The 13,672-nt window shown below is 45.6% G+C and overlaps 1 protein-coding gene across 1 annotated transcript in view; it reads right to left on the bottom strand.

The window, feature by feature from the left end:
* Positions 1-13,672, bottom strand: part of PDILT (protein disulfide isomerase like, testis expressed) — a 44,982-nt gene that overhangs the window by 29,868 nt on the left and 1,442 nt on the right. Inside the window, exon 2 of the mRNA XM_023225059.1 lies at positions 9,535-9,743. Coding sequence (XP_023080827.1) covers positions 9,535-9,736 — 202 coding nt within the window. The 5' untranslated portion in view covers positions 9,737-9,743. The remainder of the gene's footprint in view (positions 1-9,534; positions 9,744-13,672) is intronic.

Below are 13,672 nucleotides of genomic sequence, written 5' to 3' on the forward strand. Positions count from 1 at the left end.
CTAGTGGATAGAGGCCAGGGATACTGCTAAACATTCTACAATGCACAGGACAGCCCCAGCCCTACAAGCAAAGAATTGTCTAGTCAACTGTCCATAGGGCTTAGGATGAAAAACCCTACTTTAGATCCAACTTCTGATCAAGCATGAAAAATATATACTGAGAATTACCCTCTCCCCATTGCACAGGGCCCTGCACAGTATACAGAGGCGCTCACAGTCGATAGGGACTTCAGGATTGTCATCAATCTCTTCTTGTTTCTCAGAGGCCAGCCACCAATTTGTTCTGACCATTGCAATGGCTTTTACGTTTTTAAAAGATCTGTACCTCCCTATTTTTCTGGCCTCATTTTCTACTTCTCTTCTCTTCAGAAACCCTATATCTTTAGCCACATGGGTACAATCTCCCTCACCCCAGGGTATTTTTACTTGCTGTTCCTTCTGTCCTAAATCTGCATGGATCAGTCCTTCACCATCTTAAGATCTTTGCTAAAGTGTTACCTTTCCAGGGAAGCTGTCCCTGGCCATCCTATTTAATACTACAGCCTGATCTCCGTCCACCTCATACATTCCCTATCACTTTTCTCTATTTTTCTTCATAGTACTTTTAACCATAGGAAATACTATATATTTTACTTATTTATTTGTTTATCTTTTGTCTTCTGTCTCCAGGATGTCAGTTGCAGGAGGGCAAGGATGATCACCTGTTTTGTTCACCACTAGATCCTCAGTGCCTACAATATATCTGGCAAATAACCAGTATTCAATAAATACTGAAGGAATGAAGTTTCCAGTGATCAGCACAGTGTAGGAAGATGAATTTGCACCAGATTTGGTGTCAAGCTTGGTCTCAAACCCAGGCTTCACTACTTACCAGTTGTGTGACCTTGGGCAAATGATCTAATCTTTCTGACATTTACATGCTTCATGTACAAGATGGGGACAAGGTTATCAAGTGCAGTGCCTGAAACACAGGTGCTTGATAAATGGCCTTTGTCATCATCATCACCACTGTTGTCATTATCACCATAACCATCATCACCAGCACTATCATCACCACTGTCATCACCATCATCATGACAGTCATCATCGCCAGCACTATCATCGCAGTTTTCATCATAATCACCATAACGATCATGGTCATCAGCACCATCATCACCATTGTCATTATCATCAGCATAGTTAATAATCATTATATCCAGTACCATCATTGCCATTGTCATCACCATCATAACAATCATTATCACCAGCACCATCATCGCCCTTGTCATCATCATCACCATAGTTAATAATCATGATCACTAATACCATCATCGCCATTGTCGTCATCATCATAATCATTATCACCAGCACCGTCATCGCCCTTGTCATCATCACCACCATAGTTAATAGCCATTATCATCACCATCATCGCCATTGTCACCATCGTCGCCATTGTCATCATCACCACCATAGTTAATAGCCATTATCATCACCATCATCACCATTGTCATCATCATCATCTTCATCATTATTCCGTCCACATTACCATCTCCACATCATGCTCACCATCATCATCTAACCTACTCCCAGGACAGAATCTTATCACCTCTGCCTTAGGGACAAGCGATAAAGGACCCTAGACAGCTCCTAATCTTATCTTGACCTCTCCCCACTAATGGTAGTTAATCCCTCTCTCCTTGATTCATTCAAGTTAATGTAGATGAAGAAAATTATGGGTCAAAGGAAATCTCATTCACCCATCTATTCATTCATTTAACATCTATGGAAGCCTACCATTCTCCAAGCACAATGCTGAATGTTAGGAATCATGAGATGAGTAAGATTTGGCCCCCAACATCACGCAATGTACATGATGAAAAGCAGTTTTGATACCACATGGCAAATGCTATGAGAGAGAGGGTAAAAAGAAGGCGATGGGAGCATAGGAAGGCCTCCCAGCCAGACTAAGTGGGACTGAAGGCCCCTACTAATGAGGGGCATGAACTTCACAATCCAGGTGAAGGAGTGTAGGAAGGATACTATGGAAGCTGCAAGTGCAAAGGCCCAGAGGCTGTAGCCATGGGCTAGATCAAGCAGAAGACCTTAGCTACTGAGTGACCTGATCAGATTTGCATTTTAGAGGAAGTCTCTCTGGGTGCATTGCAGGACAGCATTGGAGAAAGCAGGGAGACCATCTCAGAGGCTGTTGCAGTGGTTCAGGTGAGGTATAATGAGGCCAGAACCAAGGCTGTGGTGGCGGGATGGGGATAACAGAGATTGCAAAGGGATTTAGAAAGTGGCATCCACAGGATGTGATGATGGATTACATGTGAGAGTAGAGGAATCAAGAACAACCTTGAGGTTTCTGACTTTGACACTGAGTGGATGGTGGTAATGTCAGTGAAGGCAGGACATACAAAGCAGCAGATTGTTGGGACCAAATCAAAGATGTTGAGGTCTGTTGTGGACATGTGGCATTTGGGACTGTGAGGAACATTGAGAGGAAAGCTCCCTCAACCCCTGGCTCTTGGCCTGGAGTTCTCAGAGAGAAGAGAAAGCTGGTCATCCATTAAGGATTTGAGCGACTCGGGCGGTCCCTGGGGGCAGTGTCTGAAAATAATCTCTTTTTCGAAGAGCCCATTTACCCTTAAAGAAAGCTTTTATAGTGCTTTCCCCAAGTGATTTGTTTTTCCAAAGGCCACTTTAGAAAGCCTGCTAATTTTTTTGAGAACTCATTTTGAATTTAATTGTGTATGGGCAGGAATCAAAGATTCAAATGTAATGAGATTAATTGAGTGTCCCTTTTAGATAAGAAAATTTTTGCTGCTGTTGAGTTCACTGCTCTGGAATACCTGCTAGTGGAAAGGCTCTAGCTTTGAAGTATGCACGTTGGTGGTTGTTGAATGCAATTGAAGAATGTGAAATTGATTGGCTCCCTCTGTAGCCCCAGATTTAGTGTCAGTTCTTATGTCATAAGAATTAAAGAACCATGAACTCACCCTTCTGCCCTGGTTAAAACAGGGCAGAGCCTACTATTCTCGTGTGGACTGGACAGTTTTCCCAGCCTTATCCATCCACTACACCATTTTTGGAAGGGGAATGTGTTGAGGTGTGTTTTGTGGTTGTGTAAATGTATGGCTCTAAGCCTTTCAACACCTCCATTGAGGGTCCCAGATTAGAAATTAGGGCTACAGCAAAAGAGATGGTTTGGATGTTTTATCTGTGCAAACCATTAGTTTATCAGTTCCACAGCAAGCGGAGTAAGACTGCAAGGTTCTCTGCTCTTCCCTGTAAAAGTAACCACGAAACAGATGCACAAGTGCTGGCCTGAATTCTAGTGTGGATGAGGGATGTGCAGAACTAGCTGGAGGAGTCTTTTAGCAAAGTGGAAATGCCTGCCCTGCTCACAGGCTCATGTAAAGAAAATGGTCCAGGGTGGATTTCTCTTACAAGGTATTGCTCAAAGGGCTCTGAAGTAAAATCAAACTGGCATCCTGATGAACAGCCTGAGCTAGAGGGAGGTCACAAACTTGGAACTACATTGACAAAACTTCACGCAACAGGCATGTTCAATATTGGATGGAGGCAAAAATGACCCAATTGGACATTCCTCGTGGGAACCGTAAGTGTTAAGGGTACAAAAAGAAGGCGATTCATGCTTCCGTGAAGTGGCAGCATAACCTAGTTGGGGAGGCACCGGGACTCAGGGGAACTGACTTCTTGATGCTCCCACATCCCCAAATTTCCTCATTTAAGCAGCACCACTCATAGAGTATACCTCAAATGAGAAGGACAAGGATTGAGGAAGGAGATTGGAAGACCGAATTTCTGGCAAGGAAATAGACTCAAATGTCATGGGCGTAAAGCAGAGAGTGTGACAGTGTGAGGTTGGCAGGACAGGAATACGGCAAATTGATAAGCATGTTCTCTGACCACAAGGAAAAATCACAACTCAGCTTCAGCCAGTTGTCACCGTGTAGGACTGTGGGCCAGTGCTTCCAGATCTTCTGATTTTTTGAAGAGCTGATGCAAATTCAGTTTTAATTGTGACATGTTTCATTTCTTTTAAACACTGCATGGGCCAGCTGCCAGCTCATGGGCTCAGTTCCTGGGCTTCCTGTTATAGCCTTAGTTTCAGTGTTATGGGAAAGAGTAGGAGTCATAGAAAAGAACTGTGAAAAAGGAGCCAGAGAGGTATATAGGAACCAGAAGAGACTTGAGTTCACGGAAACCAGGCATTAGGGGGTCTTGGCATGAATATGCAAAGAAGGTCAAAGAAGGTGAGGGCTGTCAAGTGTCCACTGGATTTGAGAAACAGCTGTCCCTTGAAAGCTAGCCTGAGCCAGAGTCAATAAAGGCAATCTCTTGGAGAAAATAGTTTTTGACATTCCTGCCCAGAAGAGAAATCTTTTCCTGGTGGTTCACTGTCTTAAAGAGCTTATTCCACCAGGCTGCCTCTCAGCCCGCCCAGCCTTGAGTTGCTTCTGAACAAAGGTCATTTCAAGGCTTTTATAGCAAAAAGCAGGTGCAATGTGACTAAAGGAAGGCAATGTTGTGGGTTCCCCAGGCATGGTTTCTTTATCCTCTTGGGGTACACAGTCATACTACATTTCCCAACCTCTCTTACAGATAAGCATGGCTATAGGGCAGTGATCTGGCCAATGAAATGTGGGTAGAAATGATGTACACCAGTGCTTCCCACACTTTAATGTATGTGAATCACCTGAGAATCTTATTAAAATGTAGATTCTGATTCAGTGCATCTAGGATGAAACCTGGGAGTCTGCATTTCTTTTTTTTCTTTCTTTCTTTTTTTTTTCTTTTTGAGACAGAGTCTCGCTCTGTCATCCAGGCTGGAGTGCAGTGGTGATCTTGGCTCACTGCAAGCTCCGTCTCCTGGGTTCACGCCATTCTCATCCCTCAGCCTCCTGAGTAGCTGGGACTACAGGCACCCGCCACCACGCCCGGATAATTTTTTGTATTTTTAGTACAGACGGGGTTTCACTGTGTTAGCCAGGCTGGTCTCAATCTCCTGACCTTATGATCCACCCGCACTGGCCTCCCAAAGTTCTGGGATTACAGGCGGGAACCACCGCAAATGGCGAGAGTCTGCATTTCTATGAGCTCCTTAGTGAAGCTGACATTGCTGGCTTATGGCCTATACATTGAGTAGCACAGATGGGCATCATTTCCAGACCTAGCCTGACCCAGAGGCACGTCCTGGCCTCCCTCTCCCTTTGCTGGCTGGAGGCAGAGGTTTCTGTGGAGTACTCTAGGCCCTAAGGAATGGCTCAGGCCCTAGGTAGAAGGAGCCTGGGTGCCTGAATGATTGTATGGAACAGAGCTTCTCTGCAGATCCACCTGGGACTAAGATGACATGGACCCTTATGAACCTAGATTGTTATAGCAATTAGCTTTCCCAGGAAACACATTGATTTTTAAGATAACTAGTCAAAATTAGAGCAAAGAAGACGTTTGAGTATTAAAGTGGGCAATACATTCTAGAATTTATTTCTTTAAGGGATTTCATTGATCTCACATTAATTGACCCCATAATATGCAAAGAACTAATAAGACGCTTGGCACATTGAAGTTAGCCTATAACCTTGGATCTTGTGGCAAATACTGAGAATCAGCCATTTATAACCTCCTTTTGTTTTGCTTCCTCAACTAAAGAGGTTGGAAACCTAAAATATTCACCATTCCAGACTTCTCAGTTAGAAACATCCATAGGCCCAAGTTCTAGCTAGTAAGATGTTACCAAAGTGATTGGATGCAGCTCTGGGAAAGTTTTATTGTTTAAAGGGACATAGGTGGCTGATGTATTTTATCCCTGTGTTGTTTGCCCATCCCTTTTTGTTTCTAGCTGGAACGTTCAGTGCAATACAAGAAGCACAGCAGCCATCTTGTGACCATGAGTTGTAATGTGTCAAGGATGAGGGAGTAAGAAAATAGAAGGAGGCTTGTCCCTGACGCTGTGGAGCTGCTATACCAGGCATTGACTGCCTATCCCGCTTCACACAGTGTGTGAGATCAGCTCTTGGATTCAGCCAGCTGCTATAGTTTGGTTAGTTTGACTTTCTTTAAATGTCATGTTGAAATTTGCTCTCCAGTGTTGGAGGGGGTGCCTAATAGGAGGTGTTTGGATCATAGAGGTGGATCCCTCACGAATGTTTTCATGCTGTCACCAAGGTAATGAGTGAGTTCTCACTCTATTAGTTTCTGCAAGAGCTGGTTGTTAAAAAGAGCCTGACATCTGCTGCCCCGCTCTCTTGTTCCCCTCTCACACGTGATCGCTGCACACACCAGCTCCCTCTTCACCTTCCACCATGAGTAGAAGCAGCTTGAACCTTTCGCCAGATGCCCAACTTCCAACCAGCAGAGTTGTGAACCAAATAAACCTTCACTGTTTATAAATTACCCAGCCTCAGGTATTCCTTTGTAGCAACACAAACAGATGAAGACATCACCGTCAGCAGATTCTTAATTAGTTGCAGTTGAACTCTGTCCTAACTGATACAGGGTTGATGAACTGCATTTGCCTCAGTGCCACAGGGCAAGGGAGAATGGGAGTTCATGTTCATTGAGCAACTTCCACATGTCAGGTAATAGGCAGCCTCTCAGTTAATCTCTATAATGACCATACCACTTTCAATATTCTCGCTTTACAGGTGAAAGTGAGACACGAAGAAACTCACCTAAGGCCACATACGCAGTTTACGGAAGAACTCAGCTTTACACTCAGGCTTGCCTGGATCCCAATGTACATTGCACCAAACCTTGATGTTGCATAAGAACCAAGATGTACGAGTGATTCAGGTTAAGAGAGATTCTTTACAATTTACCAGTGTTTGGCATGAGGTCTTTGATTAAATATTGACATCAACAACCATAAATTTTAATGACTTCTACTAACTCTTTGGCTTTGATTATCTATCACTGGGCATTACAGGGAAGCCTAACAGACTATGTATCTCACTTCAAGGCAAACTTCAAGCATCCAGATGCATTTGCATTGGCCTGGGAATCCTTCACGCACTCCAGGACATGAGGGAGTGGGAACCAAGCCAGAGAAGGTCACTCAGCTGCTGCAGTTGGAAGAACCACTTCTGAAGACAAGTTCAAACCATTACTTCTCCACTTCAGAGCACCCAAAGTGTACAATTTAGACTATTTTAATTGCATGACTTTATCACACTTTGTTTTAAAGGGTTTCTCATGCCTTGTGACATTCCTGGCTTAAACTGTAAAGTCCTTGAGAGCAGAAACCAAGACATCCATGGAGTCCACCCATGGCCTGGCATTGAGCTGCATAAATGTGGTGTGAATAAGAACCCAATGGTGATAGCTTCTGCCTGTGGAGGGCCCACTATGACAAGGTACTGCGTATCTGAGCCCACTTTCATCACCACAACAACCTGCAAGAGAGGAATTGTTAACCTTGTACAGATGAGAAAATGGGTGAGGATGATGAGAGTGGAAGCCAACATCTTAAGTTCTTATTACGCGTCAGTCACTGTGCTAAGCACATGATTTCACTTAATCCCCACAATAACCCTAGGAGTTATAAATGTTATGTATGTACATATTTATTTATTTATTTATTTTGAGACACAGCCTTGTTCTGTCAGCCAGGCTGGAGTGCAGTGGTGCGATCACGGGTCACTGCAGCCTTGACCTCCTGGGCTCAAGCGATTCTTGCACCACAGCCTCCCAAGTAGCTGGGATTTCAGGTGTGTGCTACCATTCCTAGCTGATTTTGTATTTTTCTCTTTGGTAAAGGTGGGGTTTTGCCATGTTGCTCAGGCTGGTCTTGAACACTTGAGCTCAAGAAAGCCTCCCACCTCGGCCTCCCAAAGTGCTGGGATTACAGGCATGAGCCACCACGCCTGGCCTATAAATGTTATTAAATTCCCCATTTTACAGTCAAGTAAACAGAAGTTCAGAATGCTCAAGGTCACCAGCCCAAGGCCACCGGGATAGTAAGTGGCAGAACTCAGCCTTTGAACGTAGGACTGTGAACCTCTGAAGCCGACCTTATCTCACTACATCGCACTTGTTGGACTAGAAATAAAAGGGAGTCTGTAAATGGTTCTGGTCAGAGGGCAGCACACAGAGAAGGGAGATAGGGCTATCTCAGAACAACAGCCAAAAGGAGGAGCAAAGGGGAGTGTGGGTGGAGGGGCAGCTTGGGAAGCAGGTGAAAACCAAGAAGGGAAAGGCGCCCTGCCTCCCCTGCCCTGATCTTCCTTGGAACCTTAGGCTCTGCCGAGCCTCTGGGAACCTAGTTCTGGTCAGGCATGTCCTAGAAGCAGGCCTTGGAGACTGACACGGAGCCAGCCATTTTCCAGGAGTGGCTCTGAACACAGGATTCCAATCCAGTGTTCACACCTGCAGTCTAATTCTCTAAATCGTGCCATATAAATCATGGTACAACATGGGGTCTGTGGTCTCTACATGTGCTGTGTGACCTTGGGAAAACTGCTGATCCTTTCTGAGTTTCTGTTTCCTCAACTATCAGATAGGGAGATGAATTGTACCCACCACAAAGGGTCGTGAGGATGGAATGATGTCACATTTAATGAAGTGCTTAGGACAGTGCCTGGCACACTATGAATGTTCACTATGGGGAAGTTGTTACGAAAATCCCTTACATTCTGTCCCAGGGCATGGCTCGGTCCCAATGCCTCAGGAAGAAGCAGCCAGCTCTGTCCCCCAAAATGTCTGCTGATGCAAAATGTCCAAAGAAAAAAAGCAGGCATGCAAATCTGATAGCAAAAGTGATGGTCTCAGCCAGGCGCAGTTGCTCATGCCTGTAATCCCAGCACATTGGGAGGCCAAGGTGGGCAGATCACTTGAGGTCAGGAGTTCGAGACCAGCCTGGCCTACCTGATGAAACCCTGTCTCTACTGAAAATACAGAAATTATACAACAATTAGCTGGGTGTGGTGGGGGGCACCTGTGGTCCCACCTACTCGGGTGCATGACGCAGGAGAATTGCTTGAATCCAGGAGGCGGAGGTTGCAGTGAGCTGGGATCATGCCACTGCACTCCAGTCTGGGTGACAGAGCAAGGCCCTGTCTCAAAACAAACAAAAAAGTGACGGTCTAAAAATTCCTGTCTCAACAGCTTGCCCCAGGCTGCCATCATTTATTTCTCTCTAGTTGTGTTCCAGGAACTTACCACATCTCATTTAATCTTCACTATAATCTAGTGTGTCATTAGGTTCACACCCATTTTACAGAGGAGAAAGACTGAGGCTCAGAATAATATAGACACCTGGGGTTAAAGCCTGGCTCCTCTTCAGTGGGACAGAGGAGCCACATACAAATCCAAAACTGGAGGGATGGCATAATATATTGCAATTTGCTTAACCTCCCTGCAGTACTCTCTCCTGGAGATTGAAGATGATGCTGTCTATATGTATTAAATGTCTGTTTTAAATAATAGGTGTTCTTATGTGTTTAGCAATATATAAAACTCTTCTGGCCCCCAGACACAAGGAGGCAGGCCTCATCCCATCCACCATCCATCACCCAGGATGGGGGCACTCACGGAAAAGCACCATGAGGAAGCGGGTCTGGTTCAGCATCTGGGTCAGGCCAGCGGGCGTCAGCACTAGGAGATTGCGTTCCTCCAGGATGTGCACAGGCTTGGTTATGTGGATGCTGGAAACACCGGCGTTAACCTCCGGTGAGCTGTGGACAGCAGAGACACAAGCGGCCACCAGCAGCAGGGGCATCCAGAGCAGGTCCATGGCTGTCCTGCAGGGGCCGGAGAAGGAACAGAGACCTTATCAACACAGGTGGTGAAGCCCCACGTCATCAATCCCCCTTCCTTGTCCAGCCGGTTCACGTAGGGTGAATGTGGCCTGGGCACTGTCTCCCAGCAATGCCTGCAGCTTGGCAGCAGCCCTGGAGAAGAAGCAAAGTATTAGGTCAACCTCAGGCCCAGTGGTGACTGTATGGGGAACCTTAGAGCAGCAAGAACCCAATGGGAGCAGCTGGATGCGGAAGCAAATGCAGACCACTCAAGCCCACTGACTTCCCAGCCAGGAGGTGAGACTTGTGCAGAGATAAGGTCCCATTTCAGAGTCCTAGGGTGAGCCTCTGGATCTCAGAGATAACTGGCTCAATCCCCCATCACAATCCCCCAGGAATCCCTCTGCCCACAATGTCCCCGCTTCACCTTCCTCCAGCTCCTGCTTGAATGCCCCTGTGAAGGGAAGCTTACCACATCTCATACCTTGCAGTGTACCTGTTGAATTTTTGAACAAATTTTATCAAGTGTAAGTATTTAAAAAGTCATAACTATAATACACACTTGTAAAAGTTTCAAGCAATACAATACAAATGTCAAGAAGAAAGTAAAAATCTCTCCCATTCTCTCACTGCTGAGAAAGTGACTCTTAGAAGTGTGGAATGAATCCTTACAGTATTGAAAATACCTATATAAACATACCTTTGAATATATCTATATCTATAGAGAGAAAGATATATAGAAAGATAGATTTTTTTTTGAGATGGAGTTTTGCTCTTGCCTGCACCCCAGGCTGGAGTGCAGTGGCACAGTCTCAGCTCACTGCAACCTCCACATCCTGAGTTCCAGAGGCTCACTCTAGTGATCCTCCCACCTCAGCCTTCCAAGTAGTTGAGATTACAGATACCCACTACCACACCCAGCTAATTTTTGTATTTTTAGTAGAGATGGGGTTCCACCATGTTGGCCAGGTTGGTATTGAACTCCTGACCTCAAGTGATCCACCCGCCTCAGCCTCCTAAAGTGCTGGGATTACAGGCATGATCCACCACTCCCGGCCTGAATGTATATTTTTAAATATAAATGGAATCAGATTATCTTTTTTTTTTTGCTTGATTAGCTCTTTTTAACCCTAGATACACACGAAAATCCTCTGGGGAGTTTTAGGAAAACACTGACACTCAATCTCACTCCAGACCAATTAATTCAGAATTGCCCAGGATGGGGTCTAGTTACCTGCATGTTTCAAAAGCTCCCCAGATGATTCTTTTGTTTTATTTCAACTTCTATTTGGGAAATTTTGAACATGTACAAAAACAGAGAGATGGTGTAATGTATCCCCAAGGTACCCATCACTCAACTTCACTTATAGTCATGACCATTGTTATTTTATTTATATTCTTGACTCTCTGCCCTGGATTACTTTGAATCCAGTTCTGGGAATCATGTCATTTCACCCATAAATACTTTATTATAAATATTTAAAAGATAAGGATTTTTCAAAACAACACAATAACCACAATACTATTATTATACTTAATGAAATGCACAATAATGTCATCATATCATCAAATATCTAGACAGTGTGCGAATTACCCTGATGGCCTCATACATTTTAAGTCTGTTTAAATCAGGACCCGAATGAAATCCATGAATTGTCATTGATTGTTTTGTCTCCTAAGGCTCTCCCAGGTAAATCTATCATTCAGTTTGTAGCTTGAGAAGCACATGGTCAAATGAAACTAACAAAGGGCAAGTGGAGAAAAGGAAGAGGGGCAGGTGGATAACCTGGTTTTCTGGACGGCTGAATGATACAGACCATTTAAATCTGTGTCTCGGTCAAAAGGCTCATTACCGTCAGCTCAGCCTTGAGTCCCTAATGATCTCAGGGTCCCAGGATTCACCAGGTGGCATGCCACTTACCAGCCCGGACTGAGCCTGGTACAGCCGTGATGACCATCAGGTAGAACCCTTGTTCTTAGAAATAATTTACTTGCTTGTTTATTTGTTCGTAGATGCACTTACTTGTGAGAGAAATGGCTTTGCCTAGCTGGAGACATCAAAGTACTAGAGAGTTGGTTTTTATTCTACAGAAAAGCACTTGAATAATCTCTTCATTGTGATATAAACGTAAGGGTCACCCAGAACCATTCTAGGCCTGACAGTCCCTTCAAACCTTCCAAACCTCCTCGGTGCCCAGAATCCCTTGGCTGGCAGGAGGGAGCCAGATCTGCAAAAGCCCCAAGGGGCCTTCAGAGAAGAAACCTTGAAATTCAAGGTTGTGAGATCCTCTCTGAGGGGTCTGGATGGCACTTGCTGGAGGACAGAGGAGACCTTGAGTCAGAGCTGGGTACAGAGCTGAACCATGGGCCCAGCTCAACCACTGTGGAGGGCTGAGCTTCTGAGCAAAAGCTAGGCAGGAGGGGCTACAGTGGGCTCGTCCTCACGCCCTCGCCTCCCAGGCCTTTGACAGAGTGCTTCGCTGGGTTCCTGATCAAGGAAGGGGTAGTGGGAGGTGTCAGGTTTCCTGCTAACCTGGGCGGGCTGGGTTATGAGCCTCAAATGTTTCCCGTGCTTCAGGTGGAACAGGACAGAGACCAAGCCCCACTGCCTGGCAAAGAGAGTCCTCCACGGTCAGACTGTGGCCACCAGGCTTCCCTCTGGCTCCACGGAGCCAGTGACAGCTCCTGTTCACTCACTCACTCACTCATTCATTCATCAAATATTTTTGAAGTCTTAAAACATGTTAAGTTCCATTCTAGGTGCCAAGGATACAAACAATATTCCTTGCATCTTAGTGATGGGAAACATAGTGAGATAAATAGATGTGATCAGTAGTGTGTCAGATGATGGTAATGCAAAGGAGAAAAGGTGGATAACAGAAGATTCGAAAGTGATAGAGTCGGGGAGGAGTGTTGATATTTTCTTTTCTTTTCTTTTTTTTTTTTTGAGACAAGATCTCACCGTGTCACCCAGGCTGTAATGCAGTGGCGCGATCTCGGTTCTCTGCAACCTGCGCCTCCCTGGTTCAAAGGATTCTCCTGCCTCAGCCTCAGGAGGAGCTGGGATTACAGGCACATGCCCCCATGCCCGGCTAATTTTTGTATTTTCAGTACAGACAAGGTTTCGCCGTGTTGGCCAGGCTGGTCTGGAACTCCTGACCTCAGGTGATCCACTCATCTCGGCCTCCCGAAGTGCTGCGATGACAGGCATAAGACACCGCGCCCAGCCGATATTTTAAATAGGGTGACCACGGGAAAGCTTCATTTAGAAGTTGACATTTGACTAAGGGAAGCAAAGAAGTGAACTATTGTATTTGCATTTCTGGGAGTGTGGGAGAAATAGTCTCTGTCTGCCCTGCTCCTGTTTTTTCTCCCAATCTCTCCCACAATACCTGGCTCAGCTCTGCAACATCCCAGGGCTCCCCTGAGACTGTAGCACCCACCCTGGTCCAGCCCTGGGACTGCGCTCTCAGCCATCCTACCTCCAGCCTGCCCTGACCTGCCCCTTTATTCTCTTAGCCTTGGCCCTTGGTTCTCCCGGCACCTGCTTCTTTAGCCTGACACCACTGTGGTTCTGCTGTGTCCCCCAGCACAATCTCCCCAGCCTCACAAAGTCCAAGCTCAGCTCCAACATCAGCTCCCTACCCGCTACTCAGAGAAGAGTGACTGTGATGGGAAACTTTTATTAATGAGAATAGCCAAAATCGAGGGGCCAGTCACCAGCCATATTGTGCTGAGTGCCAACTTGTGTGCATTCCCTACACCAGTATGCCATGGAAAGACTCCGTGTCTCAGTCACCCTGGTTTCCTGCCAAGGGGGTGTGGTAACCTCCTCATTGATCCTGCCTCTGCTTCTACTCTTTGCTCTTCACCTCAACCCATTCCCCACACAACAATCAGACGTTTCCTTTATTTTTATTTTTATTGTTTGA

The sequence above is a fragment of the Piliocolobus tephrosceles genome, chromosome 17, assembly GCF_002776525.5.
Source record: "Piliocolobus tephrosceles isolate RC106 chromosome 17, ASM277652v3, whole genome shotgun sequence".
Lineage (NCBI taxonomy): Eukaryota > Metazoa > Chordata > Mammalia > Primates > Cercopithecidae > Piliocolobus > Piliocolobus tephrosceles.